Source organism: Heloderma suspectum, chromosome 2 (assembly GCF_057233095.1).
Source record: "Heloderma suspectum isolate Gila_16-S chromosome 2, 16-S_ref, whole genome shotgun sequence".
Lineage (NCBI taxonomy): Eukaryota > Metazoa > Chordata > Lepidosauria > Squamata > Helodermatidae > Heloderma > Heloderma suspectum.
In genome coordinates this window covers 162,668,373-162,695,998 of record NC_139459.1, presented here as the reverse complement: position 1 = coordinate 162,695,998, position 27,626 = coordinate 162,668,373, and the positions used below count along the sequence as shown (strand labels likewise).

The following is a 27,626-nucleotide window of genomic DNA, read 5'->3' as shown; positions in this document are numbered from 1 at the left end:
GAAATACAAGCTGGGTTTCGAAGAGGCAGAGGAACTAGAGATCAAATTGCCAACATTCGCTGGATCATGGAGAAAGCAAGAGAATTCCAGAAAAACGTCTATTTCTGCTTCATTGACTATGCTAAAGCCTTTGATTGTGTGGATCACAACAAACCGTGGCAAATTCTTAAAGAGATGGGAGTACCAGACCACCTTACCTGTCTCCTGAGAAACCTGTACGAGGGTCAAGAAGCAACAGTAAGAACCAGACATGGAACAACCGATAGGTTCAAAATTGGGAAAGGAGTACGATAAGGCTGCATATTGTCGCCCTGCTTATTTAACTTATATGCAGAGTACATCATGAGAAACGCTGGGCTGGATGAATCAGAGGTCGGAATTAAGATTGCCGGGAGAATTATCAACAACCTCAGATACGCAGTCGATACCACCCTAATGGCAGAAAGCAAAGAGGATCTAAAGAGACTCTTGTTGAGGGTGAAAGTGGAGAGTGCAAAAGCTGGTTTGAAACTCAACATTAAAAAAACTAAGATCATGGCATTTGGCCCCATCACTTCCAGGCATATAGAAGGGGAAGAAATGGAAGCTGTGACAGATTTTATTTTCTTGGGCTCCAAGATCACCGCAGACAGTGACTGTAGCCATGAAATTAAAAGATGCTTGCTCCTTGGGAGGAAAGCTTTGGCAAACCTAGACAGCATAGTAAGAAGCAGAGATATCACCTTGCCGACAAAGGTCCGTATAATCAAAGCTATGGTTTTCCCAGTAGTAATGTATGGCTGTGAGAGCTGGACTATAAAGAAGGCTGAGCGCCGAAGAACTGATGCTTTTGTGGTGCTGGTGAAGACTCTTACGAGTCCCCTGGACTGCAAAGAGGTCAAATCAGTCAATCCTAAAGGAAATCAACCCTGAGTGCTCATTGGAAGGACAGATACTGAAGATGAAGCTCACATATTTTGGCCACCGAATGCGAAAACTCACTGGAAAAGACCCTGGTGCTGGGAAAGATTGAAGGCAAAAGGAGAAGGGGACGGCAGAGGATGAGATGGCTAGATAGCATCACCGATGCAATGAATATGAACTTGAGCACACTCCGGGAGAGAGCGGAGGACAGGAAGGCCTGGCGTGCTATGGTCCATGGGGTCATGAAGAGTCGGACACGACTTAATGACTGAACAACAACAACAAAAGTGGAGGGGGAGAAAGAAGTTTGTGGAGGCTGATTGGAACCTTTGCTGTATTGAAACTACTAAACTTCTGCAGAAGCCAAAGTTTCCAGTCTGGGGCAGTGAGATCAAATGCTGTGTGAAATACCAGTATTTCACATGAAGCTCTTTCTTCCCTTCCATCTCCCTCTTCAAAATTTAATTGCAAGCAAGCTCACAACAGTGGGCATGTAAGAGCAGAGAAGTAGAGGGACAGAAGATTTTTGCAACTCAAAAAAACCCTACACTAGAGATTAGGGATAGTGACCTCCTAATGGTTACCTTAAACACCTGCTGATTATGATCTCTAATCCCCTGTGTGGCTTGACAGTTTTTACTTTTTATTTTAGTCTTTGAGAAAAGGAAACTTTATGCATGGCTAGCACAAAAGCCGCTGGACCTAACTGTCTGAAATTTGGCAGGTTCAGTCAGCTCCAGAGAGGCTGCCAGGTCCCCAAGTTTTGTGTAGAAGGACAAAAAAATTATAGGTCTTTACTTTGACAGATTTTCTTGAAAAAAGGCAATTTTACATGTGGCTAGCACAAAAGCCACTGGACCTAACTGTCTGAACTTTGGCAGGGTCAGTCAGCTCCATGGGGGCTGCCAAGTCCCCAAATTCCATGCACTTATGTGGAAGCACAAACAAATTATAGCTCTTTGATTTGACAGTTTTTCTTGAAAATAGCAAATTTTACCTGTGACTAGCACAAAAGCCACTAAACCTAACTGCATGAAATTTGGCAGGTTCACTCAGCTCCATGGGAGCAACCAGTTCCCCAAATTTCATGTATTTATCATACAAACTAAAAACGTTATGGGCGTTTCTATTTTCCAATGCAAGTTAATGGGAAAATGTAAAAAAAATGGCAATTAGGACAGCTCAAAAGATCCAGGGCACAGATCAAAAAAGATCCAGGGCCCATGCCCAGGTGGGCCTCTTTTAATGATGCCCCTGCCCATGAGACACCTTCAGCACTTATTAAAGAACGTCTTACTAACTTGCATTTAAGTGATGATACTGTGTTGAACTATTGCCAGGCATTAATGAAGTGTGTGAAGGCTTTCCATTCACAAGTTAAAAAGCGCTTCTAGACATTCCTACAATATGGTGTCACAACCTGTAGCCTAGAGAATGAGTCTACATCAAAGTCCATCAGAAGAAGTCTTCCCTTGAGCCTCACTGAAAAAGACCCCTTCAAGTGCTGTTGACCACCCACACTCCCGGTGAAGCTGCAAAGACAGCATACCTGGATCCCTGCATCCCACTGCAAGAAAGTGTTGCCCCCTGAAGTCAACATGTCCCATAACCAGACAACACTGGATATGCCCTAACACAGAGTTCATCAGCCCTTGGAGTCATTTTGGACCCGAAAGAGAAGAACACCTCTGGTTGCCATCGTGGTATTGGCTTGTTGCCCTGTTTCCTGCTATTGTGTGAAATCTTCTTAGACTTTCGGCACTTTGGATTACAAAATAGCCACTTCTAAAAGACCAGTTGTAAGCCAAGCACATGCTGGCAAGATGAGTGCAAGCCTCGCAGTGAGCCTAGCGATTGTTAGTGAAGAAAGAGTTGTCTCCGCATCCACCAGAGGCACATTCTCATGATGTGGCCCACCTGTGTCCTGCTCCTGCTTGACACCTTTTGTCTCATGAAAGCAAAGACCGCTTTCCTGAAGATAGTGAACCAGATTCAAGTGGACTTAAATGTATCCAACTGCTAGATCTGCAGCTATGTGCCAGTCCATGCCCATAGAGACACACTAATGATCCAAATCCCACGAAATCAGACTAAAAGGATTAAACCCTGTTACCTAGATCTACCAGAAACAGCCACCTGCCGAGATGAGCAACATAATAAGCATAATTGTTCTTTGTATTGTTTTTTTCCAGGTAACCGTTGCTTTGATTAAATGTTGTATCAAATTCCTTACTAAAACTATACATAAAGCTGAACTGCACCAGATGGTCAGTAGAATGCAAAGAGAAATGTGAAAAGAAGAGAAAGAAAGAGATAAGAAGATTGAACAACTGCTAGCAATACAAGCACAGATGGTGAGCCTGATAGGCTCAAAGGGGGGATTGTGAAGGTAGGCCTGATTAGGCCTCTTGAGTAGTTTGGTTCAAGCAACCAACCAAGGTGCCTGATGGGACTGAGAGAGAGAGAGTGTGTGTGTCTGTCAGGGGTGTTTCTGAGCACAGGGAGTGGGATAGCAGTTCAGATTCTGAAGGAGAACCATCAGACATGGGGGAGGTGTTTTCCCAGGCTAGTCCAGATATGAGTAGGCCTGCTTCTCAGGTTACAAATGTACAGATGGCTGAGCTTGAGGGTCCCTCCTCACCCCACCCCCACCGCCGTGAGAGGCAGTGAACAGGAGGTTGACCTAATAGATGCCAGGCGCAGGTGCAGAGCAAAGTGAGAGAAGGCAGGGGCGGAACTTAGGCGGTCTACTTGATTGGCCTTGCATGAGAAGCTGCGCTTAGAGGCCTCTCGAGAAGAGAGGGACCTCCCCCCACTTAAGTTAGGCTAGCGAGACTGCCTCCCACTTCAAATGGCAGGCAACTCTCATAAATTCCATTTGGATCCCCTGAAGGCATTCCTTGTAGACGGAGAGTTTCTCTGAGAATTTGCATCTGTACAACCCTGTGAAAGTAGACTGAAGCCTCTCGTCTGTGTATGTTTGGGCATTGAAGTGAAGTGGGGGCTAAGGGAATCATGACAGTGTCTGACCTTGAGAAGGTAATTTTAACTTGCTCATTACAAGCAGGAAATTCCTATCCACCAAAGTAGCTCATCCCTGAAGATAAGCAGGCAGCTGTGCTGATAAAACTGTTGCTGAGCTAAAGTAGCTCTTGAGCATGCGTGATGTATTTTCTTTGTTCTCCAACTTTCAGTCTGTATAAATGCATCCTGTTTCTTTTTATTTGGTGAGACACAGCGTTGACTGTTTCTCCCTCAGCTGTGATGCGCTTCAATAAATTTCTGGCTGTTCAACTTAACCTGCCTTGGATATTTCCTTAACACATGAAAAGGAAAGCACTCATTTGCTCACACCTGTCACCATGACCTCACCTCCGTTACTATTTGGACTTATGCAGGAGGGTAAATTTAGGGTCTGGGAGCAGTTTCATAAACTGGCTCTCCTTTCCCCTGAGATCTTCTCTACACTTCCGGTTATATGTTGAACCACAAGCAGACCAAGGAAGCTGCTTGATAAGGTGGCCCAGCTGGATTTTGCCTGCTGGGGACAGCTGGTAGGATAGTTGATAGAAGAGAGCAGCAATCTATCTGTCTACTCAGTTGACCTGATTCAGACCATAGAGCTCATTGAGGCCTATGGCACGGGAGGTTTCAGTGGCTGGAGCAGGATATGTAAATGGCATCTCATTCTTCTTCTTTCTGCCCCCCCCAAACCACCCAGTTATAAACATAATAAACTAAATAATCAGCCATTTGCTGTCCAAGGCAGGTTTGCTTCACCATGCAGCCTTATATGGGACTACATCGATCTCCTGGCACAGACAAGATGCTTCCAGAAGCGGGCGCTAACCCCCCATCACAGCCTAACGTGGGATAACCTGATGCATAAATGTCTAGTATGTGCCTGCCCAGACCCTAAGATCATTTAGGGGTCCTTCTTTGTGAGCCCCTGCCAAAGGAAGTGAGGCAGGTTGCTACCAGGAATAGGGCCTTTTCTGCTGTGGCACCCTGGCTGTGGAATGAGCTCCCTAGAGAGGTTTCCTGGCACCTACATTGTACTCCTTCCAGAGCCAGGTGAAGACCTTTTTATTCTCCCTGTATTTTAGCATTTTAGCTTCCTAGTCTTTTAGCCCTGATGTTTTAAGTCTGTATTTTAAAACTCTGCATTGGTGCTAGGTTTTATTCTGGTTATACTGTTATTTTGTGGTTGTAACGTTTTATATTTTTTACTGTTTTATGCTGCACTTCGTGGTCTTCATTTTTGTGAACCACCTAGAGAGCTTCAGCTATTGGGCGGCAAACAAACAAACAAACAAACAAACCATCTGTGGAGCCAGTTGTCCCGCTGCCTCCGGTTTTAAAAACAGGAACTCTCATGTTTTGTAGTGCAAGTGCAATGGCAAACAAAGGAAGATTAACTTTCTGGCACAGTTATGACCTGAAGCAGCAGCAGAAGGCAGCCACAATTCCAGGACCCTGCTCAATCCAGTAATCAGTCCAAGAACTTTCAGTAGCGTGGTCTAAATCATCAGTGGTAAGAGTCTGATTCAACAGGAGACGAGATGCTTGTTAGCAAGTCACTCTGTTTTATAGCATTTTTCCTGTGCCACCACAAACCAGGAGTTGGTTTCCTTCTTTTGTACCCCACCTTTCTACCAAAAGATGGCACTCAGGGTGGAGTTGCAACACCCCCCAGTATCCTGTCTTCAAAACTAGATAATTCAGATCCAAGGAAAGGTACGTAGCCCCCGGAGGTACACGTGTATGTGTGTGTTTTAAGTAAATTTGGCTCTAACCTTTTATTTGCATTTGGTCAGAGCCCCAGCCACTTTGTGCAAGCCTGACCTGGTGTTTCAGTGGCAGAGATCACAGTCAGGACCCCTGTTTGGTAAGTTGTTCACTGGTGTCCCCTTCCTAGGCCCCTTATGCTCAAGACAAACTCCCTGGAGAGGTTGTCTTGCCACACAGGGTGACTCAGAGATTTTCCTGAGCAACAGGCCACCAAAGATAAGTACAAGACTGTATGTATGTTGCAAGCTCTGGGTAGACCCCTGCCCATGATCTTGTAAGCTATAGGGAGTGAATGCTGGGGTGTAGCTGGATCACAACCCACTCTCCATTAGAATAGCTTTCCCTCCAAAGTGCTCCTTCTAGCCTGCTCCTAAATATTCACTCCTGCTACACCCTTTCTTTTCCTTCTCGCTCCGGAAGCAGCCGCTTGAGAATATAGCTAATTCCCCCACAAAGAGTACAATTCACACTGAAGACTTGCAGGTTCATTATCATCATTGCGCTTGTGTTTAAATTGCAATTGCTCAACCAAGTTAATTTCCCCAAAATCAACCTGTGCATTTTAAATTCATGCTTGTAATCAATAAATGTGCCACATGGCGTTCTCTGAAATCATGTATGTGTATGGCAGGGATTCCTGCAGGGACCTCCAATGGCACTCTCAAAGCTCTCCACTCCCTACCCCCTTCAAAAAAACAATTTTTAGATAAAAGCCTTGAAAACGTTAGGACACTAGGTTAGGGCTTCCTGTTCCTGAACCTGCTGCAGATCAGCTATTGGCAGGCAGGGAGAGAAGCAAAGAATTGCTTTCTTGCCTTGTTCAATCTTCTGCCCACACAGACCTTTCCCTTTGCTCCCGCGCCCCGCCCCGCCCCCCGCCACTCCCAGTCTTTAGCCTCACTATTTCTCTCTCTTCCGCATTCCTAGGCGTCTTTGTCTCCCATCCTAGCCTCTAGACTTGCTTTCTCTCCCCCTCTACCTTGCTATTTCCCCCCTCCCTCCCAGCCTCTAGCCTCACTGCTTTTCTCCATCCCACCTCTTTAGCTCACTTTTGATTAGTCAGGCCTCCACAGGAGCCATTTTGTGACTAGCCACATTCTCCATGCCCACAGCAGTTTCTCAAATTCCCAAATGTGTCAAGGGGTCTGTAGTGAAACCTCTTCTCCCAGCCTACAGTCCCTCAAGAGGGGCTTTACTTTTACTTCAGCCTGGGCAGGTTGTCCCCAGACACCTCAGGCATCCACCTTTAACAACCTTTAAGATACTCTTATATTACTTTATGAGTAGTGGAGTGTGTGACAGGTGCCCTTTTAGATTTTACTTTGGTTATGTATGAGTAACGTGATTATGAATCAAGTACAGACTCTGTGTAAAATAACCAAAACCATTTATTTAGTTTAAAATAAATATTTAAATTACAGATTTCTTTCACATGAAGTTCTTGTTCTTGGTTACATTATGATTTAATCTCCTAACCTAAGGCCACTATCCACCCCCCTCCATTCCCAGGAGATGAGGATGGTGATGCAAATCAAGCCAATCCCTCTCTGAACCACCTATATATTCAACTGCTCCCGTTAATGGACACTCCTTCGCTCTGCAGCCCCTCCCGTCCAAAATTCTCACTGACCAATCACCTGGTGGTCAGCCAATCATACGGTCCCATACATTCTCACTCATTCTCCAGGTGTAGAGGAAATGCTGGAAGACCTTTGTGTTTCGGGGAGATAGTTGTGATATGCTGCAACTGCTCCTTGCATGACCAAACTTTCTGTGAGGCCTTAAAAGTTAGGCCTTTTAGACTTCCTGGACTGACTCTTGCTTTCCAGGCTGCTTGGCTTGAAAACATGTTTTTTCTAAGGTTTCTCAAGATTAGAATCCGGATGGTACAACCTTGGAATGTGGGAGGATCTCCCTGGCTGTGGACCACCTGCCTTAGCTTATCTTATGGATGCACAAACATCATGATACTAAGAATCAGACCACCAAAACAGGTGTGATTAAGGAGGTTGCGGACAGCAGCACTTAGACACAAGGGATTTGGGGTATGTGAGTCCCTTCACAGTGGCAATCAAGCAGAGCTTCGGTGCAGACCAGGACCATGGAGGAGCTGTGCGTCGGCCAACTGGAGTCTCTCCGCTGTTGTTATCCGAGGCTCCCGACAGCAGAATGGAGGAGTACGATATTTTGCTTAGTCTGCTTCATACCACTGTATGCTTAACTGTAATACTCTGCCTGTTATAATTAGTAAAGCTTTTTTGGACTCTTACCTACTGGCGTGCTTATTGCTTCTGAATCCAAACAAGAACACAAAATCGGGCGGGATAGCTAATACTTTGGAAGACAGAAACAAAATTCAAAGTGGTCTTGATAGGCTGGAGTGCTGGGCAGAAAACAACAGAAAGACATTTAATAGGGATAAATGCCAAGTTCTGCACCTAGGAAAAAGAAACCCAATGCACAGTTACAAGATGGGGGATACATGGCTCAACAACACTACAAACGAGAAGGATCTTGGAATTGTTGTCGATCACAAGCTGGATATGAGCCAACAATGTGATGTGGCTGCAAAAAAAGCAAATGCTATTTTGGGCTGCATTCATAGAAGTATAGCTTCCAAATCCCGGGAGGTACTAGTTCCCCTCTACTCAGCACTGGCTAGGCCTCATCTTGAATACTGTGTCCAGTTCTGGGCACCACACTTTAAGAAGGATGCAGACAAGCTGGAGAGGATTCAGAGGAGGGCTGCGAAGATGATCAGGGGACTGGAAACAAAGTCCTATGAAGAGAGACTGAAAGGACTGGGAAGACTGAGGGGAGATATGATACCGCTCTTCAAGTACTTGAAAGGCTGTCACAGAGAGGAAGGCCAGGATCTGCATTGAGCAGGGGGTTGGACTCGATGGCCTTGTAGGCCCCTTCCAACCCTACTATTCTATGATTCTATCTCTTCTCGTCATCCCAGGGTGCAGGACACGGAATAATGGGCTCAAGTTATAGGAAGCCAGATTCCGGCCGAACATCAGGAAAAACTTCCTGTTAGAGCAATACGACAATGGAACGAATTACCTAGGGAGGTAATGGGCTCTCCCACACTGGAGGCATTCAAGAGGAGGCTGGACAGCCACCTGTCAGGGATGCTTTGACTTGAGCAGGGGGTTGGACTCAACGGTCTTATAGGCCCCTTCCAACCCTACTATTCTATGATTCTATGAGAACCTCTCTGCCTTTGGCAAAACACCAGGCAACCTTAAATGTATGGAGAAGCTATTAAACCATAAACAGAGTTTTTAAATAAATAAAACCACAGGGCCCAAAAAAGGTTGAGGATCCTGGGTGTGTGGATTCTTGGGTGGAGTCTCCTCTTAGCTATATACTTTCTATGACAATGTCTAAAAGTTTCTTGGTTTAATACGTGTCCGTGAGAACATGGGCAGGAGCGTACACGTGTCTACACAAGGAAGCATTGGGGGCAGGTGATCAAAGGCCATTGGACTTCCAAAAGCACCAGTACAAGACCTGATGGCCTTATCAGGTATCAGCTTCTTCTGGTCGCAAAGGGAAGCTCTATAGATAATTGGGGGGAGGGGTAGAAACCATTCTGGGTCACTCATTTGGGATAAAAATGCTCTGCCAGAAACTCTATTCTAAAAGATAAATCCCACCCCAGTGGGTTGGCCATATCAATAGGCAGCTAGGTAAATGGGGTTGGGGGATGGGAGGGAACCAGTGACTCCTCAGGGACTAATCCCACTCCCTCTACCCCACACCCACATTAGTACAGAGTGGGGTCCAATTTACACTGACCCATTTACTGATGATACCAGCAGTCACTGGTGATACTACTTCTTGCTATGCTAGCTTTAACATCTATAGGGACAATTACTTTCAGCACTTGCAAAAATCTTTGAAGGATGGTGACTTTTGAGGTCAGCAGCACAGCATCCTGGGAGAATGAATAATGAAGAGCCTTGTCGAACCTTAAAAACTAACGAATGTATTAGGGCATAAGCTTTCATGGATACTGTCTACTTCTGAGGAAGCCTTTAAAGTGCCAAAAAATTGTTTTTGCTGCAACAGACTAACACGGCTAACCATCTGCAAATTGTTACACTAGGAAAATAAGCACCTAATAGTATGGGGGATACACGTTCATTTGCATGTCACCTGCCAGTAACGCCCCTCTGCTGTTTACATAGATCAGTCTTTCTGGAAGAGACTAAATGAACACAATGCTGACAAAAAGCCATTTTGAACAGAATGTTTGAACATAACATTTCGGTCTTTCTTTGGGCAAGAATCCTTCTTGTCCCCAAGAGAGAGATACTAGAAAATCTCAAGTTTCCTTTGGAAATTGATGCAGGACTCCTGGTTCCATTTCCTGTAAAGCACCAGCTTAACACATTTAAAGAACATGCTGGGCATATGAAAAGCACTTCACTAAAAGGGTTCTTAACCAAGTGCTGGCCCCTCTGTGGTACAGGGTTCAGAGAGTATCTTGTGTGCAAACAGTGCATGGGCAGGGGCTGATCCTCAGCTTAAGAACCTTTTCAATGAAGAGCTTTGCACATGCCCAGCATTTCTAGGCAGAAAAGGTAGGTGGAGGGGTGTGCGTGCGTGCGTGCACTAATACCAGTCCTTTGTCTTCTGATACAGGAATTCCTTCCCAGCTGATCTGCTGGTGGTGGTCCCTTGGAATCTCAGTGCTGCTCACCATACACTTCCCATGCATCTGTTCCCCCCTCCTTTCTGGAATGTGGGTTGATGATAGGACAACAGCAAGAAGGTTTAGTATCTCTTTAATGAGTTAATGACTTCTATGGGAAGAAACCTGAAAGAGAGTGTTAGGGGCAGGACTGCCTGCCAGTTGTTCCTTCCTTCTCTTTTGCCACACCCCACTTCTGCCTTTCCTCCACTTCCACATTGCTCCTTGTCAAATAAATGAATGACCTCCTACAAATGACCCAAGTAAAGAATGCAAACTTTAGGCACACAAACAGTTTTCAATGGCATATTTCTATTTACTTTGAGCACCTAATCAGAATTGTTTCTCTGATCATTTGCAGAGTATGGAAAGCTCTGCTCAGTCTGCCAGCTCCATACACATTTTTTATAGATTCAGAGAATCTAGAATCTTTTCTTTGCTTAGAAAATGTGAATGAATTTAAAAGAGTTTAACAACAAGTTTAAAATAGGTATTCTCATGTACTAAAAATATAAAAAATAAAGAGGTAAACCTGAAAGTCCGATTCACTTTAACTGTGGAGACTCTGCAATGAGATATGAGCATTGCAATAATTGTCATAAAAGCAGCTCCTCAGATTCCTCCCCAGAATTCCTTGGAAAGAGACATTCAGTGCTGCAGCTGTCCAAGTAATTCCTTTAGAAAGAAAAGCTGGGGCAGCCATGGAAGTAGGGCAACCAACCACAGTGAGGGACCTGAATTCAGGGAGCATGTCACATTTTCTGTTGTTTCACAGGGGCTGGGCTCCAAGCTGCACTCTGCTTGCTAGCTATCCTGCCAGCAACCTTATCCCCCACCCGTCGATTCCAGGTTAATTCCAACTGAGGCCAGGGCCTCCGTGGCCCACTGTGGATAGCTGCCCGAGTCTCCATACATGCTCTTCATGAAATCCTGAACAAATTGTGGAAATCTCTGCTCAATAATGCTCTCCCGGGTCAAACGCATCAGGTTCAGCTGGAGGAGAAAATAAGAGAGATCATCTCTTCAGCATGCACCTTTAACACTCTAGGTGTCAAGGTCGGCACAACTAGCCTCAGCAAAGGAACTCTTCCAATCAATAGGGGGGAAATCTAAACGATTTATTTATTTATTTGTTTATTTATTTAATTAATTAATTACATTTATAGCCCGCCTTTTTCCCTCTTTAAGGAACCCAAGGTGGCGTACATAATCCTCCTCCTCTCCATTTTAGCCTCACAACAACAACCCTGTGAAGTAGGTTGGGCTGCGATCATCATCATAATCAGCCTTGGCCCAGAGACTATAGCTAGTCCCATATCCCAATCCAGCTATAGAAACAAAATGACTCATTCCTACTTCAAAGCCAGTTAACATTGGTGTTTCATAGGGCTAATCCACTAACGACATTAAAAACATAGTGTGACAAGGCCATTTTGTTTACCTTAATATTAGTGTTCGGAGTCCCAATCTGGATCAGAACCACTGTGTGTGGGTAGGAAAGGTTTAAACCCCCCCCCCAATTCACCCCCTACTTCACAGGGACTAAAAAGAGGGGTGGGTGGAACCACTGATGGAGTTTCTCCCCTTTTTTAGACCCTGCTGTGGTTGGGGGGAATTTGCGGAAACATGGCTGGGTATGAAGGTTTAAACCTCCCCTACCCATGTGCAGTGGTCCCAATCTGGATTGGGCCCCAGGTGCTTACATGAAGGTAAACAAACTGGTGAGGATCAGCTGCACACTATGTATTTAATATAATGTGTGGTTTAACCCTTAGGCTGCTAGCTATGGACAGTGTACAAAGAGGCAGACTCCCAACCCCCAGGACCCAAATTCTATACTAGGCAGTTCACACTGTGTCTGCAGAACAAGTTGTGTGAACTGATCAGATCTGGCATAATTTATTGTATTTCCCAATGTCTTTGAAAAAAATGGGAAAATCTGGGCCATGATTGGATAGACAGAAGGCCAGGGCAGAGAAGAAATGGAGACTGGAGCAAGGAGGGCAGGGAAAAGGGGAGTGCCCACAGCCGTACTCAGTAGCATGAACTGTACCCACAGCAGTAAAGCTGGGTGAGAGAGAAAAGAAACCAACAGACCTGCTTTTTCATCTCTGTATCACAGCCAGGATTCAAAAGAATTCTTCCCACCCCAAAGGGCACTAGTTTTACTGCCACCCTCTGAGTAGAAGAAAACCTTGAGGCCACAAAAATACAGAAGACAGACCAACCTGATAAGCAATATTATGGACAGTAACGTGGTGCATGGCAGCTGTGTCATTGCGGAAGAGAGCATTCAAGAAAGCTCGGCTATACCTGCCAAGAGACAAACTTGTGACCCAGGGCCTGAGGAAGGTAATTAATACACCAAGGTTAGGCAGAATAAGACGGGGGAACAATGTTTTTCCTCTTCAGTGAAAGAAAAAAGCTAGAAAATTGGAATCAGGGTCAACTACAATTTCACTGGTGAAAGGCTGTCCTCTTCAACAGAAGTTGCATTGGTCAGTACAGGCAGTATTGGGAAGTCATTTTTCTCTGCACACCAGCCTTTGGGACACAGTTGTCAAAATTGTTGTGCTAAAGAGATTTAGGGCTCAATCCTATGCATGTTTTGACAGAAACAAGTCCAGCAACTCCCAGCATTCCCCAGCCAGCATGGTTGGCTGGGGAATGGCAAGAGTTGTACGACTTTTTCTGTCTAAACATGCATAGGATTGAGCCTTTACTCTCCCTGGGTCCCATAGTATTTAGTTTTATAAAACAGCACTGCTTTCTACAGGAGACATTGCCCAGCAGCACTTCTGGAGCCAGCAACTCAACAAAAGAGGAAGCATGCAAATATTAGGGTAGGGAGGGAAGATAATGGGGGGGGGGCATGGAACAGCTGTGACTGTAAAGTTGAGAACAACAAAATCCTGTGGCACTTTAAAGACAAGCAATTTTAATGTAATTTCACATTAGGGCTTTGATGTGTCAAGACTATTCTATAAAGCCTCTGGCATTGTATTGAACAATGTGAGGCTGGCCCTATCAAGACCCTACAAAAGAGGCCTGGAAAGAGCTCACATCTCCTCTCACAACTTTAATCTCCTTAGAGACAAGTAAGGCTCCTCTAACTGTCTCCTGAAAGCATACCCAGCTCATCAGGTCTTCCATGGTGACTTCTGCTGTCCTTCTAATGTATAGATTGCCTCTGGGCATTCTATCACACATACAAGTTTATGCCTAATTAAACAAAAGAATTACATTTTTATCCCACTCAGGATGTCATAACATGGTCCCACCCACCCATTTTATCCTTGCAACGACTCTGTGAGGTAGGTTAGGCTGAGAGAGTGTAACTGGCTAAAGAAGATTACCCAATGAGCTTCATGGCTGAGTGAGGATTTTAGCCTGGTTCTCCCTAAGGCCTATTCTGATACTCGAACCACTATACCACACTGCCTCTTAGATGAGCCTGGAATATAATTACCACTCTTCTTTTTCTCCATACCTAGAATAACTAAGGCAGGTAAGAATCCCATACCCAACAATTCACCATTTTTCAATTGTGTGAGAATTAAAAGAAGTGGTTAAGCTCTGTCCAGAAGTCACTGAACTGTGTTGTTATCTTCAGTATTTGCCATGGAACGGATATGAGATAAACACATTTGAATACCATGTTAGGCTGTTCTCGCTCACTTACACAACTGATCCTGGATCAGTATCCTGTGACTCACCCCACACACCTCCCATCTCTGCCAGTCCAGTGGCAGGGGTAGCCTGCTCTGCTCAAAGCTTCACTGCCAAAGCCCAGCAGGAATGGGAACAGAAGCACAGCTCTCTTTTCCACAAGGACTCCGCTTCCCTGGCTCCTCCTTGAGCAAACCTCAGGCCCTGAGACATGGATGAAAAACAATCTACCCTCCAGCTGGGCAGCCCTTCTCCATATTACCCTTTGCTGACTTTAGAGGGTACTTAAATCATCCATGATTTTAACAAATAACAACATACCCACTCCACCCAGGTATACCAACCTCTGACAGGTGGGGCAACCACAGTTCTCATCAATGGGCCGGAAGTCCTTGGCATATTGCTTGTTCTTCAGCTGCAGGGAACCCCAGGGGACCAAGGCTGAACCAAAGCGCTGGAAGAAGAGCAAAGGTATCAGCAGTTCTAGGGAAATACTATCAGAACCCATTTTGCTTCCCTGTTTTAATGGACATTTCAAGCCATTTGATCTTCACAACTGCATTATTTTTTCTTTAATAGCGCTCCCACCCATTTATGCTTCCTTCCAGCAAGTGATGAAATGCTCATCCCTCCCAGCCTGCCCATTCCCAGTTTCTCCCACAGCTGAGGCAGCTACTTACAGCAGTCCTTGTGGGGAAGACACAGTCAAACATGTCACAACCCAAGGCCACACATACCACCAGGTCCGTAGCATAACTTCATGGGAAACAAAGTTGAGAGAGGCACATCAGGTGACGAAGTAGTTGCACAATGAAGCTTGCCCAGACATTACCTATAACACAGCCTGGCCAAAACCAGATTGCTGGGCTCTTGGAGGTCAGGGATGAGAACATTTCTGTGGTAACCTTGTGCCTCATAAGTGCCTGGGCACAGCCACCCTGAGGAGTAACCACAGGGGCTGACTTGAAACACTCAAGCCATTCCCCTTCCCAAACCAGAAAGTGGGACAGTCATGGCTGTTTGGGAATATAAAGAGTTAATCACACTGTTAGCAACATTCCAGTTTGTCATGTTCCTGTTGGACCCCAAAGGAAAGTAATGGTCCCTGTGCCAGCTGACTTCATCTGAAGCACAGCACTGATTCCTACCCTACTCCCATAAGATAGCGAGGCTTGTTCCTCGGGAGATGATCTGTACTGAGGGACACCATTCTCCAGAAGTGGTCTTTGGCTTCACCACCGCTCAGGCCCCCAATGGCAAAGCCCGGCACATCTCGCTTAGTCATTTCTGGCAGGGAAAGAGAGGGAGAGGCTGTTAGAGCTGTAACCTCCTTCCTCCAGGGGAGTATCATCCTAAGATGAGAGTGGGCAACTGGTGGCCCGCCAGATGTTTTGGCCTAAAACTCCCATCAGCCCAAGCAAGCATAGCCAATGGAGAGGAATGATGGGAGTCATAGGCCAAAAATCTGGAGGGCCACAAGTTGTCCACCCGTGCCCTGAGACAACAAAATTGCCTATGGAAATCCCAATGGAAGCTTTCCAGAGCAGCCCTGTGAACACTAGTATTTTTTTATTACCACCAAGGGAAACAAGCCACATGTTCATTATCTATTCACTTTTCTGAATTTGTGATTAAAGTTTGCAAATATTCTTGGAAGTGGTGTGTGTGTGTTTAAAGAAGGTCACTCTTGCTATGGTTCCTAGGATGCTAGAGAAGGGATAACTGGTTGCCACTGGCATAACCCTTCTGCAATTCTCCTGGTGCCTTTTTAGGCTTTTTATAAACAAAAGCTACAACGTATTGTTAGGAGGAACGGTCATTCTTAATCTTATCTCTTTCATGCTCTACTAAAACACCACACCATAACCATAATAGCTTTTTTTTTAAAGTAAGTATGCTCTTTATAATGGATCAAACTGGCTTCCACTGCAACTAAAGCAGGGCTGCAGAACCTCTTTCAGCTCAAGTGCAGAATTACATTTTGGAGAAGCTCTCAGGGGCCATATTCCAGTGGTCAGTGGAGCTAAAGGCAAAAGAGGAGGGACCAAAGTCAAAAGGGGCAGGGCCAAAATATCAGCATATTGCAGCGTAAAGCTGTTACTGCCAGTAACTAAGCCTTAGGAGAGGCATTTCAGCCTCTGACAGGGCTGATCATGCCATGAGGTAGGGGTGTGTGTGTGTGTGTGTGTGTGTGTGTAATTCCCTGCCTCAGGCAGCAGAGCAGGGAGGGCAGCAGATCCCGCACGCCTACTGCCGGGAGCCCTGATGCTGCCCCCACGGCCCTACACCTCTCAAAGTGAGGCATATAGCAGATGGGTGCACACTCTGGAGAGCCCTGCTGGCCACTCTGCTGCTGTGGCGGTGGCAAATGCTGCAACAGGAAAGCAGCTGTTGTGGCTTTCCAGAGGAGCAGCAACAGCTGCCATAGCTGCCTCCACCACCACTGACCATTCTGTGCCTCAGTCTGAGCAAGGCATAGGCAGGCAGCTGCAGCAAGAGAGGAGTGTGGGCCTCCACAGAGCCCACCCAGCCCAAATGCCTCGCTCTGAAGGGTCCTTTTTCAGACCGAGGCACTGGCGGGAAGGTGGCCCTGGAGATGGCAGCACAGCTCAGCCTGAAAACAACACCTCAGGCTGAAGTACTGCGGGAAAGGCAGGCGGTGACAGCTGGCAGGGCAGCTACATGTGCTCCCCCATCCCTAGTAGTGGCACATGTGGAGGTCTGTGTCCCCCCCCCCCCCGATAGTGACGTGCAATGGCAGCTCACACTCCACCACCCCTGGCAGTGGCGGAAAGTCCTGCAGTGGCCCTAACCTTTTAGAATGGGGGAAAAACTGCAAGAGTGGGGCCAGAAAAAGGGGGCTTCACCATCTGGGGTCCCCAGGAGAGCCAGATTTGGCCCCTGGCCTGAGGTTCTACACTCCTGAACTAAAGCTTTAATTTATTAGTCTACCAATTAAAGTTTTGAGCTCTGCTTGAAAGTTTCCTCATCTGCGAGTGAAGCTCTGCAACCTTTCCTGGCAGACCAACAGCCAGAGATTGCCTGAAAAGCTTTAGCGCTAGTTTGTGGCTCAGTCATAGGTATAGATGAGAAACTGAGGCCAACAGAAGGTGACTGTCCAAGACCACCCAACCTAATTTCCTCTGGTCCTGTCCTTAAATATCAAGCAGGTTAAAGGCTGGAACTATAAGTTGCTGAGTAATAAGGATCATACACAGAAGTGAGCTTACCTTCAAGACACTTGGTTCGAAGGACAGGATCCAGTCCACCCTGGATAATAGCAAATAGATTCTGCTGGCTAGGCTTGCTCTGTGCTGCAATACATCTGTCCAGCCAGCGAATGGACCTGCAACACACAGACTCCTGCTCAATTCAGAAAAAATAGCATGTGTCATACCACTCCACAGTCAGGCATTACATTAATATGATGGTAGCTGCAAGTGTTGGTGCACCATATTTATTTATTTATTTATTTAATCAGAATCCCGCCTTTCTCTCAAAAATGGCACTCAAGGTGGCTCAAGAGCAAGCATTAGTCATCCCAGATGAGGCACCACAGCTCATTGCTTTCTACCACTTCAGGCATTCAGTCCAAGAAGGAGCTCAGCAGAGACACAATGAGCCAGGCTAACTCAAAATCCAACCATCTGGATCTACAGCCTTGTCCTTGGAGATGTGCAGCCAAAGAAACACACACAAGATTTCCCTTGCAGAAAGTAGGTGATGCAAATGCACCACCTTGGTATTGTCTGCATAGATCGGAACACTGGAGAAAGTTCCTTCTGGGTTGGTGTGCGGAAGGCTTTCCACAATGGGTTAACTCTCCCTATTGCCTGGGACCAATACATTACTTGAAAACTCAGTCATGTGTTCCCTGCTTTTCTTGGGCGATAGGGGGAGTTAACCTATTATGGGATGCCTTCCTCACAGCAACCTGGAGAAATTGTGGGATTCTATTTGTTGGGTACATAGGTGAACGTTATTAAAACAACTACAACAAGCACGATATTGCGACAGAGAAATATCATACTGCATAAGTCCAAGTAAAACGTACATAGGATGCTGTCCTTTACTGAGGGAGAACATTGATCCATCTAGCCCAGAACTGTCTACTCTGACTGGAAGTAGTTATCCACGATTTCAGGCAGAGACCTTTCCCAGCCCTACTCCCTGAGATGCCGGGGTTTGAGCTTGTGACTTTCTGCATGCAAAGCATATGCTCCACCACTGAACTGTGGCTCTTCCCCAATGCTACAATGTATTACAAATACATAAAGGCATGCCTGACCTGTTCGTAATTGTCCTACAACAAAGTGACATATCTCTATCATACATAAATGTTTGAGCCTTTTGCATCTTATATATGGCGCTGTTACAATCCTATGTTGGTCTGCTCTAATATGGACTGGAATTCTTCCTTCCTCCTTTCTTATTATTATGTAACAGCATCATCTAGGCCAGGAGTGGGGAACTGTTCCAGCCCTGGAGGCTGGATTCCTTTCCAGGACACCCCTGGGAGCCAGATGAAATCAGGGGGCAAGCCCTTCCCTCCTGAAGCCCCCCACCTCCTGTCATCAGAGTCCTTTTTCTGTGCACAGAACAGTATGGGGCAATTGCTCCCCTATGTGTCTTTGTGCATGGAGAAAGGAATTCCTTTCTCCATGCACAGGGGTGATCATGTCATGCCTCTCTGTACACAGAGAAAAGGAATGCCTTTCCCTTGTCAGCAGTAGAGAAAGGCTGTCTTTCTCAGTGCTGACCACTGGACCAAGCCAGGGAGAGGGGATGGGGCCCGGGAGCTGGCAGGATGGATGGGGAACCATACTCTGCCAAATGTACTAAAATACCAAAACACAAAGCAGTAAGTAGATATGGCTAAGTAATAAGCTAGGCAATAAAATGGGAAAGTATAAGTATAAAAGTACCAGATAAAATCCCCAAATGTTAAAATATTCTAAACTAGTTAAAAGGAGAAGTTCAGGCTGATTTTCATAGCTTCAGAGAAAAGCTCTAAAAGATGATAGCAGAGTCTGCAGAAGGTTCCAGGAGAGTTTTGAGAAGCCCAAAGTGAGACTTTCCTCCCTCTCCACAGATATATTGGTCACTGGTTACCAATATTCTGCAACTGGGACACAGGGCTTAACCTAGCACAGATGAGGCATTGTCTTAAACTAATTCTACTTTTTCTGTATGAAAGTTTTATGTCTAAAAATAAAACAGAGGAGCTTATAAGATCAAATAATATGTCTGTATAATTTCAAGTACTCATATTAAACATGCAGGATTTGCAGGTTTCACTGGTAGTAAACAAAGGAAAGAAGACCAAAAGATCACATGAGCAAGCATCTCAGAATGCTTGGTTGGGAGGAGCCAAGCTAGGCTGGACAGTGGCATCAAAATGTAGATTGATGGAATTCACAATGCAAACCTGAACATGGCTTCCTCCACACGGGGGCCACTGACTGTGCTGCTGACCACATCATCTAACTGCATCATGATGTCAGACCCTGGGACAGAAAAATGCAACATGTTAGCAGAAGCAGCTGAGATCAATCAACACTATTTAAACTATATTCCCACAATTTTTGCCCCAAAAGGCACCAAAGGAGGCTCACAGCACAATAAGCCAGTAAACAAAGATAATAAAAAATGATGATTAAAAATAAGAAGCGTACAGCCTACTTAGTCCCCATTCACCCCAATAGCTTTCTATCAAAAGCAGTTTTTGCCTGTCTCCAAAAGGAGTGGCTAACCTAGCCCCAAATTGAGGTGGAACATGAAATAAGGCCTCAAGCAATGTTCTGAGGATGCAAACAGGTTCATATGGAGGCAGGTTGTACCTAGGCCACTTAGAGAGCAATCCTATACTCAAGATCCAGGGACTGAGGGGTCATCAGATCTGGCAAAAGCCCCACTATGCTTGCAGAACACAATATGCCACCACCATGATATGCTGGCAGAATGGCTAAAATGGGGTGGAGGAATGGGGTCTAAAAAACCCCAATTTCCCCAACATTTTACGGTATTGAGCTGTGGGACTGGGATGACATTAGCTGAAAGAAATTTCTCAGACCCTTGCTGCACTTTCTGTCCTCCACTCAGTAGTCCTTGTCAGGATCAGTTGAATGAAGCCCCTCAGAAACATCTCATTAAGAACTGACAATCTATTGATCAAAGCACACTTCCATCTTTATGCTTACTTGTACAACAAACATTCTGAGTTTTTATAAAATGTATGGGCTACTAAGAAGAAATGTTAATAGCTCAGTGTTGATTGTTCCCTCAGAGTTGAAAATTCAATATGCTTGCTCCAGTTTGTCCTGGCCATATTGTTTTCTTGTATGCTGTGATGCAAATTAGTGGGCATATCTCTTTTATTCTATAGGCTTAAGAACATATTGGTGGGGACATTTTCAGGCTGGAATGGGCACTAACAACCACAGAATATAGACTTTTCAGGTCACAAAATGATTTTTTAAAAAAGTAATGCTCTGTTTTAGCTTCTCAGTGAAGATTCAGTGTTAACTCAAAAAGAAGAGTCACTGATAGTGTAACATCTTGTGAACTCCTCAACTAATTTCTGGACTGGGTCATGCTGACGTTCTACATGTATTTTATATTTCTAAGTTAGTGGGGAAATAGCTGTGGTAAGAGAGAAATGATGCACACTGCTATGAATCAGGAGGACGCATCGGTCAGCTCACCAGATAGCATTACACAAGACAGAATAGTTACCAAGAGCATTCTGTATTTCAATTGATTTCTCTGGAGTCAGCAGTATCTCCTTGCCATCATAAGGAGAACAGAAGCGTACACCCTCCTCAGTCACCTCAGAGAGCTCCACCAGAGAGACCATCTGAAACCCACCGCTGTCCTGTAGAGAAAGACTGACACAATGAAAAGAAGTGAAAGACAGAGAAATTGGCTGCTCTGGTACTTTGGTCCCCATAATAATCAGGAGAGCTAAGTTCATATCACTGAGTGAAGATAGTAGTAAGAGAAGGACACATATGGAGAACAGTTTGAGATTTTTTAAAAACATGTTTGTGTTCCATTTGCTACACATCACTGGTGCGCTTGAGCTAAATTTGCACCTCCTTTCAACACTCCAGCAGCAACTGGAACTCTCTTCCTCATTTCTATTCCTGATGAGACAACAGCTCAAACAATTTGTCCAAAGTTACACAGAGAGCCTGAGGCAGAATAAGAGCCAGTCTTCTCTCCCAACAAAGAGCTCAAACAGTATATTGCTCAGTGTAGCAATTAATAAGTTAAAATGACAATTCTTTTTCTCTCAACACCTTCAGCAACAGAAACTTTTCGAAAGGAAAGGGAGTATCTGTTTAGCTGCAAATTAAGAGTAAATCTCCCAACAGTTCTGCATGATCTAAAAATAGCCCTGGATATGGAACGTCTTAAAATAGCCCTGGATATGCAGATTTTCAATGCAAAGGTTTTGCTTTTCCACTTTCCCAGATTTCCGCTCAGATGCAAAGTGTGCTTAAAAGTTTCTCACTGTTTGGCAAGACAATACAGCCAACTGCTTTACCAAGTACTTCCATCCACATAGCAGTAAATTACCACTTGACAAAAAGATCATCTCTGTGCTCCCCTGGATGGGGTCTTCACTTCCATGTCTGCCTCATAGGCCACTGCTTCTGGTTTCTGCCAAAAGCCAAAGCTGAACTATAGAGAAAAGCTTGGTTTTCCAGTGACATCCTTTGTTACATTCATACTTACTGTGAGCAGGTTCCGTGACCAATTCATAAAGCCGTGGAGCCCATTGGCTTTTTTGATAAGCTCAGGTCCCTAGAGCAGGACAAAAGATGATCATCAGTGTTGCTTGTGCCAGAGCCACACTGTTCCCACAAGTGATGCCAGGCAGGAATACAGAGCCCAGTCTATTTCAGTTGCTTGCTTAAACTCTCCTTACAGAAACTAGCATATTGCTCTGTGGTATCCCAAACAGACAGAAGCAACAGCACAAAGTCATTATAATCATTCAGACATCCAGCCTTCTGTCTGCAGTAATATCCAGTGCATGATGCTCCCACCATAAGGGCAGATAGGGGAGAACAAACCAGAGACAGACAACATGAGAGCTTCTGTAATGTAGTGGCTATCAGACTAACCTATGAATAAGAAAGCCCCTGGTTTGAGTCTCACCCTTGCTACAAAATTATGACGTTGCTTTGGGCAAGCCAGTCTTTCTCAGCTGCAGTCACCCATCTGCAATATGGGGATAATACTATCTTACCCAATTGTTGTACAGCATGTGTGTGAAGTGTTTTGAAACTCTGAAGTACAATATAAATGTTAATTATTCTCTTCCTTCTCATGTTAACTTGTTTGAACATCTAATTATCTTCATCCCTCTTGTACTTGGCACAGCTATTGGAAAACAAAGGCCATTATACAGCACAGACATTCATGCTGGCAGGGGGGAGATGCAGAGTTCCTAAGAACAGGAGAATGTGATGTGGAATTTGGGAACAGGAATAGGAAGCAGGTGAAGATGATACAGAACCATTTATACAACCTGTGTTTCAGCAGCTGATCGGAGGACAGAAGTTGGTTACATTCACAAGAAGAGCAAGATGATTAAAGTCACAAAGGCACCTTCACATAGGTTGCCCACTTCCCCAGCTATGGCAAAATGATCAAGGGTCAGCATGTGCAAGACACAAGGCCAGCTTTATTGGTGCTGTATGATGGCCAGTCTACCTTGACTGGGCTTAATCTTGACTAGGGTAATGGAAGGTTATTTCCTCTCCCCTCCCCAAGGTTTGGCTCCTTTCTTCTGAGGCAGCAGGCACAGGATGTCAGAAGGGACAAAGATGTGCTCCAACGGAATTTCCCATGGGAAGGCTCGGGAGCGGTTTTATTCATAATCAGTCTGATTTCATATTATATTTGAAAGAACTTGTCTCCAGGTCACATTTCTTGGATACCAGCCTAGGGACTTTTCGTTTTTGCTCTGTATTGTGGGGCCATTTATACAAGTTTGCTGAAGCCTGGTATTTGCTCTGCCAGCCTCTTCCCTCAGAGAACATGCTTTCTGCTTGTGTACAGTGGCATGGCTTGTATGGATTTCATGGATCATCTGGGCAGGGGCATGGGAGCAGAGGACCCTTTGGTCTATTCCAAACTCAGGATCTTACTTGTCCTAGGCTCCAAGGAAACCAGAAATGACCTCAGCAAACTTCCCTCGGTAGAGAGGTCTGTACTCACTGATGAGTTTCTTAGAAACAGGTACTGGGGTCAAGCTTGCTTAAATCTTGTCCTTTGGGCCTTGGTTATTCAGTGCTAAGAGGAAGACATTCTACACATGCTCAGAGGTACTCCTGCCTGGAACTAAACCCTGTGTGTGCTGATGAAGGCCTCACAACAGAAGGGTATCAGAGATCACAGAATCATAGAATAGTAGGGTTGGAAGGGGCCTAGGAAATCATCCAGTCCAACCACATTGTCTGTGTATTTCCAGCTTCAGATAAAAGCCATTTTTAATTTAAATGATCCCCCTAGGCAGAAATAAAAACAGTCAAGAGAAATCAGTGGAGAAATCCAAGATTTGACCTTAGCTGTAATTGAACATCAGCACGTTCACCCCCAAACAAAAGATAACAGCAAAGGGGTCCATGCTCTTTCAAGTTCAGCACTTATTTTGTCTGAAACATTTAACATGTTTGTTTCTAACATCTACAAATATCCCTGAAAATGCAGATTTCCAATGCCAATACATTCCATTATCCCCATATCAAAAGCTGAAACAGTGACTTATAACAAGCCTGCACTATAGTCCAGTATTAATATTTCAGGTTGGAGGTCAGACTGAAGGCTTATGAGAGTCCCGCAATAAAGTTCAGGGTTAATATTGTAAGTCAGATAGAGGACTGAGGTTTGGGTCTCAAGCCAAAACACTATCCCATACAAAATACTCCTCAGGCTGCAGCAAAGGTCAATTTACTTTAACTACCCCCTACCAACACAAATCTAGTACTTAATTGCACACTGGTGCTTCACCCACTGTTATCTTGAATAAAGATGTATGGCCGTGTTAAATGTCTATGCCCAGAGTTAAAACTTTCACATAACACTGAATTAGAAAAAGAAACTCCTCCTTTTATCTTTATTTATTTAAAGTATTTTATATCACTCCTCACCCAAAAAGGCTCCCGGAGCAGCTTACATATAATCAGTAAAACAAGATCGTCCTGGCCTGCAGACTTACAATAGAAAAACACACGACACAAAAGGAAACAGGAATGAGGAGGGGAGGGGGGCAGAATGAAGTCGGGTTGGGGATGCTGGTGTCAAATCAGAACTGTACTCAACTCCTAGGTTTATGCTATAGCTCCCTAAGGGCAGCTCTCACTTCCGTCCCGCAGGAGGAAAGCCAGCCCCCCCCCCCCCCGATCCTGGAAACGCCCCGTGTCCCGTCCGACAAATTACAAGCCTACTGGGGAGTGAGGCGCTTGACTCACGGGGCGCATGCCCAGATGGTAGGTGTTGCCCAGGCACAGGCGGCATCCGAGCGAGTCCAGCTGCGTGGCGGTGAGGCCCTTCATGGTTCCCTGCGTGCCAACTGGCATGAAGACCGGGCAATCCACGGTGCCATGCGGCAGCCGCAACTCGCAAGCACGGGCTTTGCTTCGTCCGCATTCGGCCACCACGCGCAGCGACAGAGACGCCGCCATAGCAACCGCGGTCCCGGGCGCCGGTTGTCACGTGGCGTTGCCCTCAGGGGCGGGTCTAAAGTCAACGTGCCTCTGCAGCGTAAGTCTGGGGCTGCTTCGTGTTCTCATAGGGTCGCCCCTTGACCCAGCTACGTCATTGACTGCGCCTTCGTTCCGGACATAGAGATAAAAAATTGCAGAGAGACCACGCATATACAGTATCTGAACTTCTAGTAATACTGTACCAAATATTTGTAAACCGCTAAGGCAGCTTTGGCTATGGGTCGGTTTGGATTGCTGCTATGCGGTTGCATAGGCCAAAAAAGTGCTCCGTATCTTTCACTTGTTAGTCAACTTTTTCTTCCTTCAAGCCATTGTTGGTGGGTTGTTGCCTTTCTTGTCGTTGTTTTTGGTGGCCTTCCTATGTAACAGTGCTAACTAACGAACCTTCATGTATTTTGAGAAGCGCCCACAAGCAGAAAAGTTACCTATGATTGAAAGTTAATGATATCAAGAATTTAATTAAAATGTTAAGAAAAAAGAGTTCCCTTTCTTGAATTAATTCAGTATGAGCAAAGTCAAGGTTGCGTTGCTCCCCACCCCCCATATCTCCTTACCCCATCCTGAATACAGCTTCCTCATTGGGAAGCAAGTCTTATGGCCTGGATCCCTTGTTCTGTAGGGGGCAGGCCCCACTCCTTGCTCTGGCAGTGACTCGGGATTCTCTGTCCCTTGTTCACCCATCAAACACTGTGGGCCTTAAACCAGTTTTAGAAGAAAAAACAGCTTTCAGTGTTCCGTTACATCTTAGTGTCAATCCAAGAAATGTAAATGGGGGAAGACGTAAATAGATCTGTTTACTGAAACATTTTATCCCACATTTCTGTTAATTGCACTTTAAATTATAAGGTGGTTAGCAACATTAAAATCAACAGATAAGCATGTCAGATCCAGAGAAAATGAGCACAGTGGGGGACTCAGGAAGAACAGCATCATAATGCATATAGGAGTTCGCTCAGTTTTCATGGATGCTAACTTAGTTCTATTGGATAAAGTCAGTGGGCTGAAATCTGGCACACACTTGAGAGGGGTCAAAACTTGACCTTTACCCTAGATCAGGGGTGGGAAACGTATGGCCCTCCAGATGTTTGGGCCTGTAACTCCCACTATCCCTCACCATTGGCTATTCTGGCTAAAAGTTGTCCACCCTTGCCCTAGATACTGGGGTCACCAGTGGCAGGTTGTTTCTTATTGCTCCCTTACTTTGCTCATGAAGCCTGAGTTGTAAACAGGCAAGCAGACTATGTGAAACTGTACGTCTTTATTGCTTACATGGTGCAGAAGTTAAGGTACAACCCTCAGCTTAAAATGGCCATGCTTTTTTAAAAATACAAGTGAGTTTGTAACAGCTTTAACTTTTCTCTTAAACCAAATGCTTTTGGATCCTAGTATTCTTATTGTAGGTACTGCGCTGGGGACAGAAAATGGGTGCAACACAATATGTTCATAGTTTGTTCTTTTGTGTTTATTATTATTTAAACTATTTCTGGGCTGCCTTTCAGGGCAAGAGCCCTCTCAAGGCAGCTTACAACAATAAAATCCCATATAGTAAAAACCTATACTGCGATAAAACCAGTTATGTATTTGTTTTAGAATATGCTGCCTTCAGAATGAGGCAGAAGGCAGATGTTAATAGGTAAACTAGATACATCATTTCCACTCCCTTCCCCTGCATTGTGGTACAATAGTTTTGATTACTATGGGGTATTCTGTGATAGTGGCTCAACTGAGTGAAATCCATCATTGCTGGTGCACAGATTAACAAATATTACTAAAAATGATGACTATGAGGCAAAAAAGACTGTTAGAAAAGATATAACATACTGGATATTATATTTCAACCAGGCTTGATCCTCCAAGAATAGAAAACCTGGGAGGGAGCAGAAAGCATAGGGTCATCCATGGTGGGCCTGCTTTTGAACTGTAATACCCCCCCCCACCACCAGAGGCTGGACTAGTTGGGTCTCATGGCCTCAGACAATGGAACAACTGGAGTGGCAGAATCATAGAATAGTAGGGTTGGAAGGAGCCTACAAGACCATCGAGTCCAACCCCCTGCTCAGTGCAGGAATCCAAGTCAGAGCATCCCTGACAGATGGCTGTCCAGCTTCATCTTGCATGCCTCCAGTGTGGGAGAGCAGTGGTTGTGAGTGTCATCGCTTACGCACCCAAAACGGCACCACCCATGCACAAGGAGGAGGGATCAGCAAGCCTGGAAAAAAAACAAGGTTTGCAGAAGTATAAAAAAAACTTCGGAGTAAAAAGGTGTGTCTTATGCAGTCAGCAAAATTGGATTACAGAAGACACCTGACAAACGAGGGAGGGAGTTCCCTAAGGAGGGTGCCCCAAACAAGAAGGCCCGTGCTTACTAAGTTGGGATAACTAGGCTATTCTAATAGAATCAAAACTGTCTTTGTTCTTTTCTATATTATTTATATGTCCATCTGCTGTTATGATTTTTTTGGTTTTCTGTTTTGGTTTCTTCTATGAATGGCGATGTGATGTTGGTGAGCCTCCCTGTATTTTGTGGAAGATGAAAATAAATAATTATAAAATGGAAGGAAGGAAACATGCCCTACCCGCCAGGAAGGCTTCCAGTTAGCCTTTACCTTGGAACCCCAGAATAAACTGGACATACGCACACAGGTATTCTGCATGGAATAATCTCACTATCAGTTGCTCCCACATGGATGGGCTGGTATTCACAATTCCAGAAGCAAACTACAAAGTGTGATAAAGCCTTTAATGAAACAGGTGCTTGTGTCAGCATCAGTCTTTACTTTGTTGAAAAGCTTGTAACCAACTGGTCATAAAGTTGGAAA

At 45.0% G+C, this 27,626-nt stretch overlaps 1 protein-coding gene across 5 annotated transcripts; it reads right to left on the bottom strand.

Moving 5' to 3' along the window:
• Positions 1 to 7,965: 7,965 nt before the first annotated feature.
• Positions 7,966 to 24,796, bottom strand: QTRT1 (queuine tRNA-ribosyltransferase catalytic subunit 1). Of its 5 annotated transcripts, none has more exons than XM_084835557.1 (10): positions 24,553 to 24,796; positions 21,809 to 21,877; positions 20,804 to 20,942; positions 19,497 to 19,575; positions 17,299 to 17,414; positions 15,217 to 15,355; positions 14,749 to 14,824; positions 14,413 to 14,522; positions 12,628 to 12,742; positions 10,692 to 11,392 (listed from the first exon to the last, which is right to left on the bottom strand). In XM_084835557.1, the coding sequence occupies exons 1-10, from the start codon at positions 24,763 to 24,765 to the stop codon at positions 11,225 to 11,227; spliced, it is 1,224 nt and encodes a 407-aa protein (XP_084691683.1). In that variant the 5' UTR covers positions 24,766 to 24,796; the 3' UTR covers positions 10,692 to 11,224. The 5 variants fall into 5 exon arrangements, with proteins under 5 accessions (XP_084691685.1, XP_084691683.1, XP_084691684.1 ...); XM_084835558.1 differs by having other exon boundaries at positions 12,628 to 12,712; XM_084835561.1 differs by lacking the exon at positions 24,553 to 24,796 and adding an exon at positions 24,232 to 24,288 and having other exon boundaries at positions 12,628 to 12,712.
• Between the last annotated feature and the right edge of the window lie 2,830 nt (positions 24,797 to 27,626).

What these genes read in the sequence shown, in the direction of transcription:
- QTRT1 (XM_084835557.1), bottom strand. Translation starts at nt 24,765, where the DNA reads ATGGCGGCGTCTCTGTCGCTGCGCGTGGTGGCCGAATGCGGACGAAGC. An exon ending in GTGGAGGAAGCCATGTTCAG is followed by an intron (nt 17,415 to 19,496) that starts GTTTGCATTGTG and finishes TGTGTGTTGCAG; the next exon opens with GTCCATTCGCTGGCTGGACA. An exon ending in TCCATAATATTGCTTATCAG is followed by an intron (nt 11,393 to 12,627) that starts GTTGGTCTGTCT and finishes TTTCTCCTCCAG; the next exon opens with CTGAACCTGATGCGTTTGAC.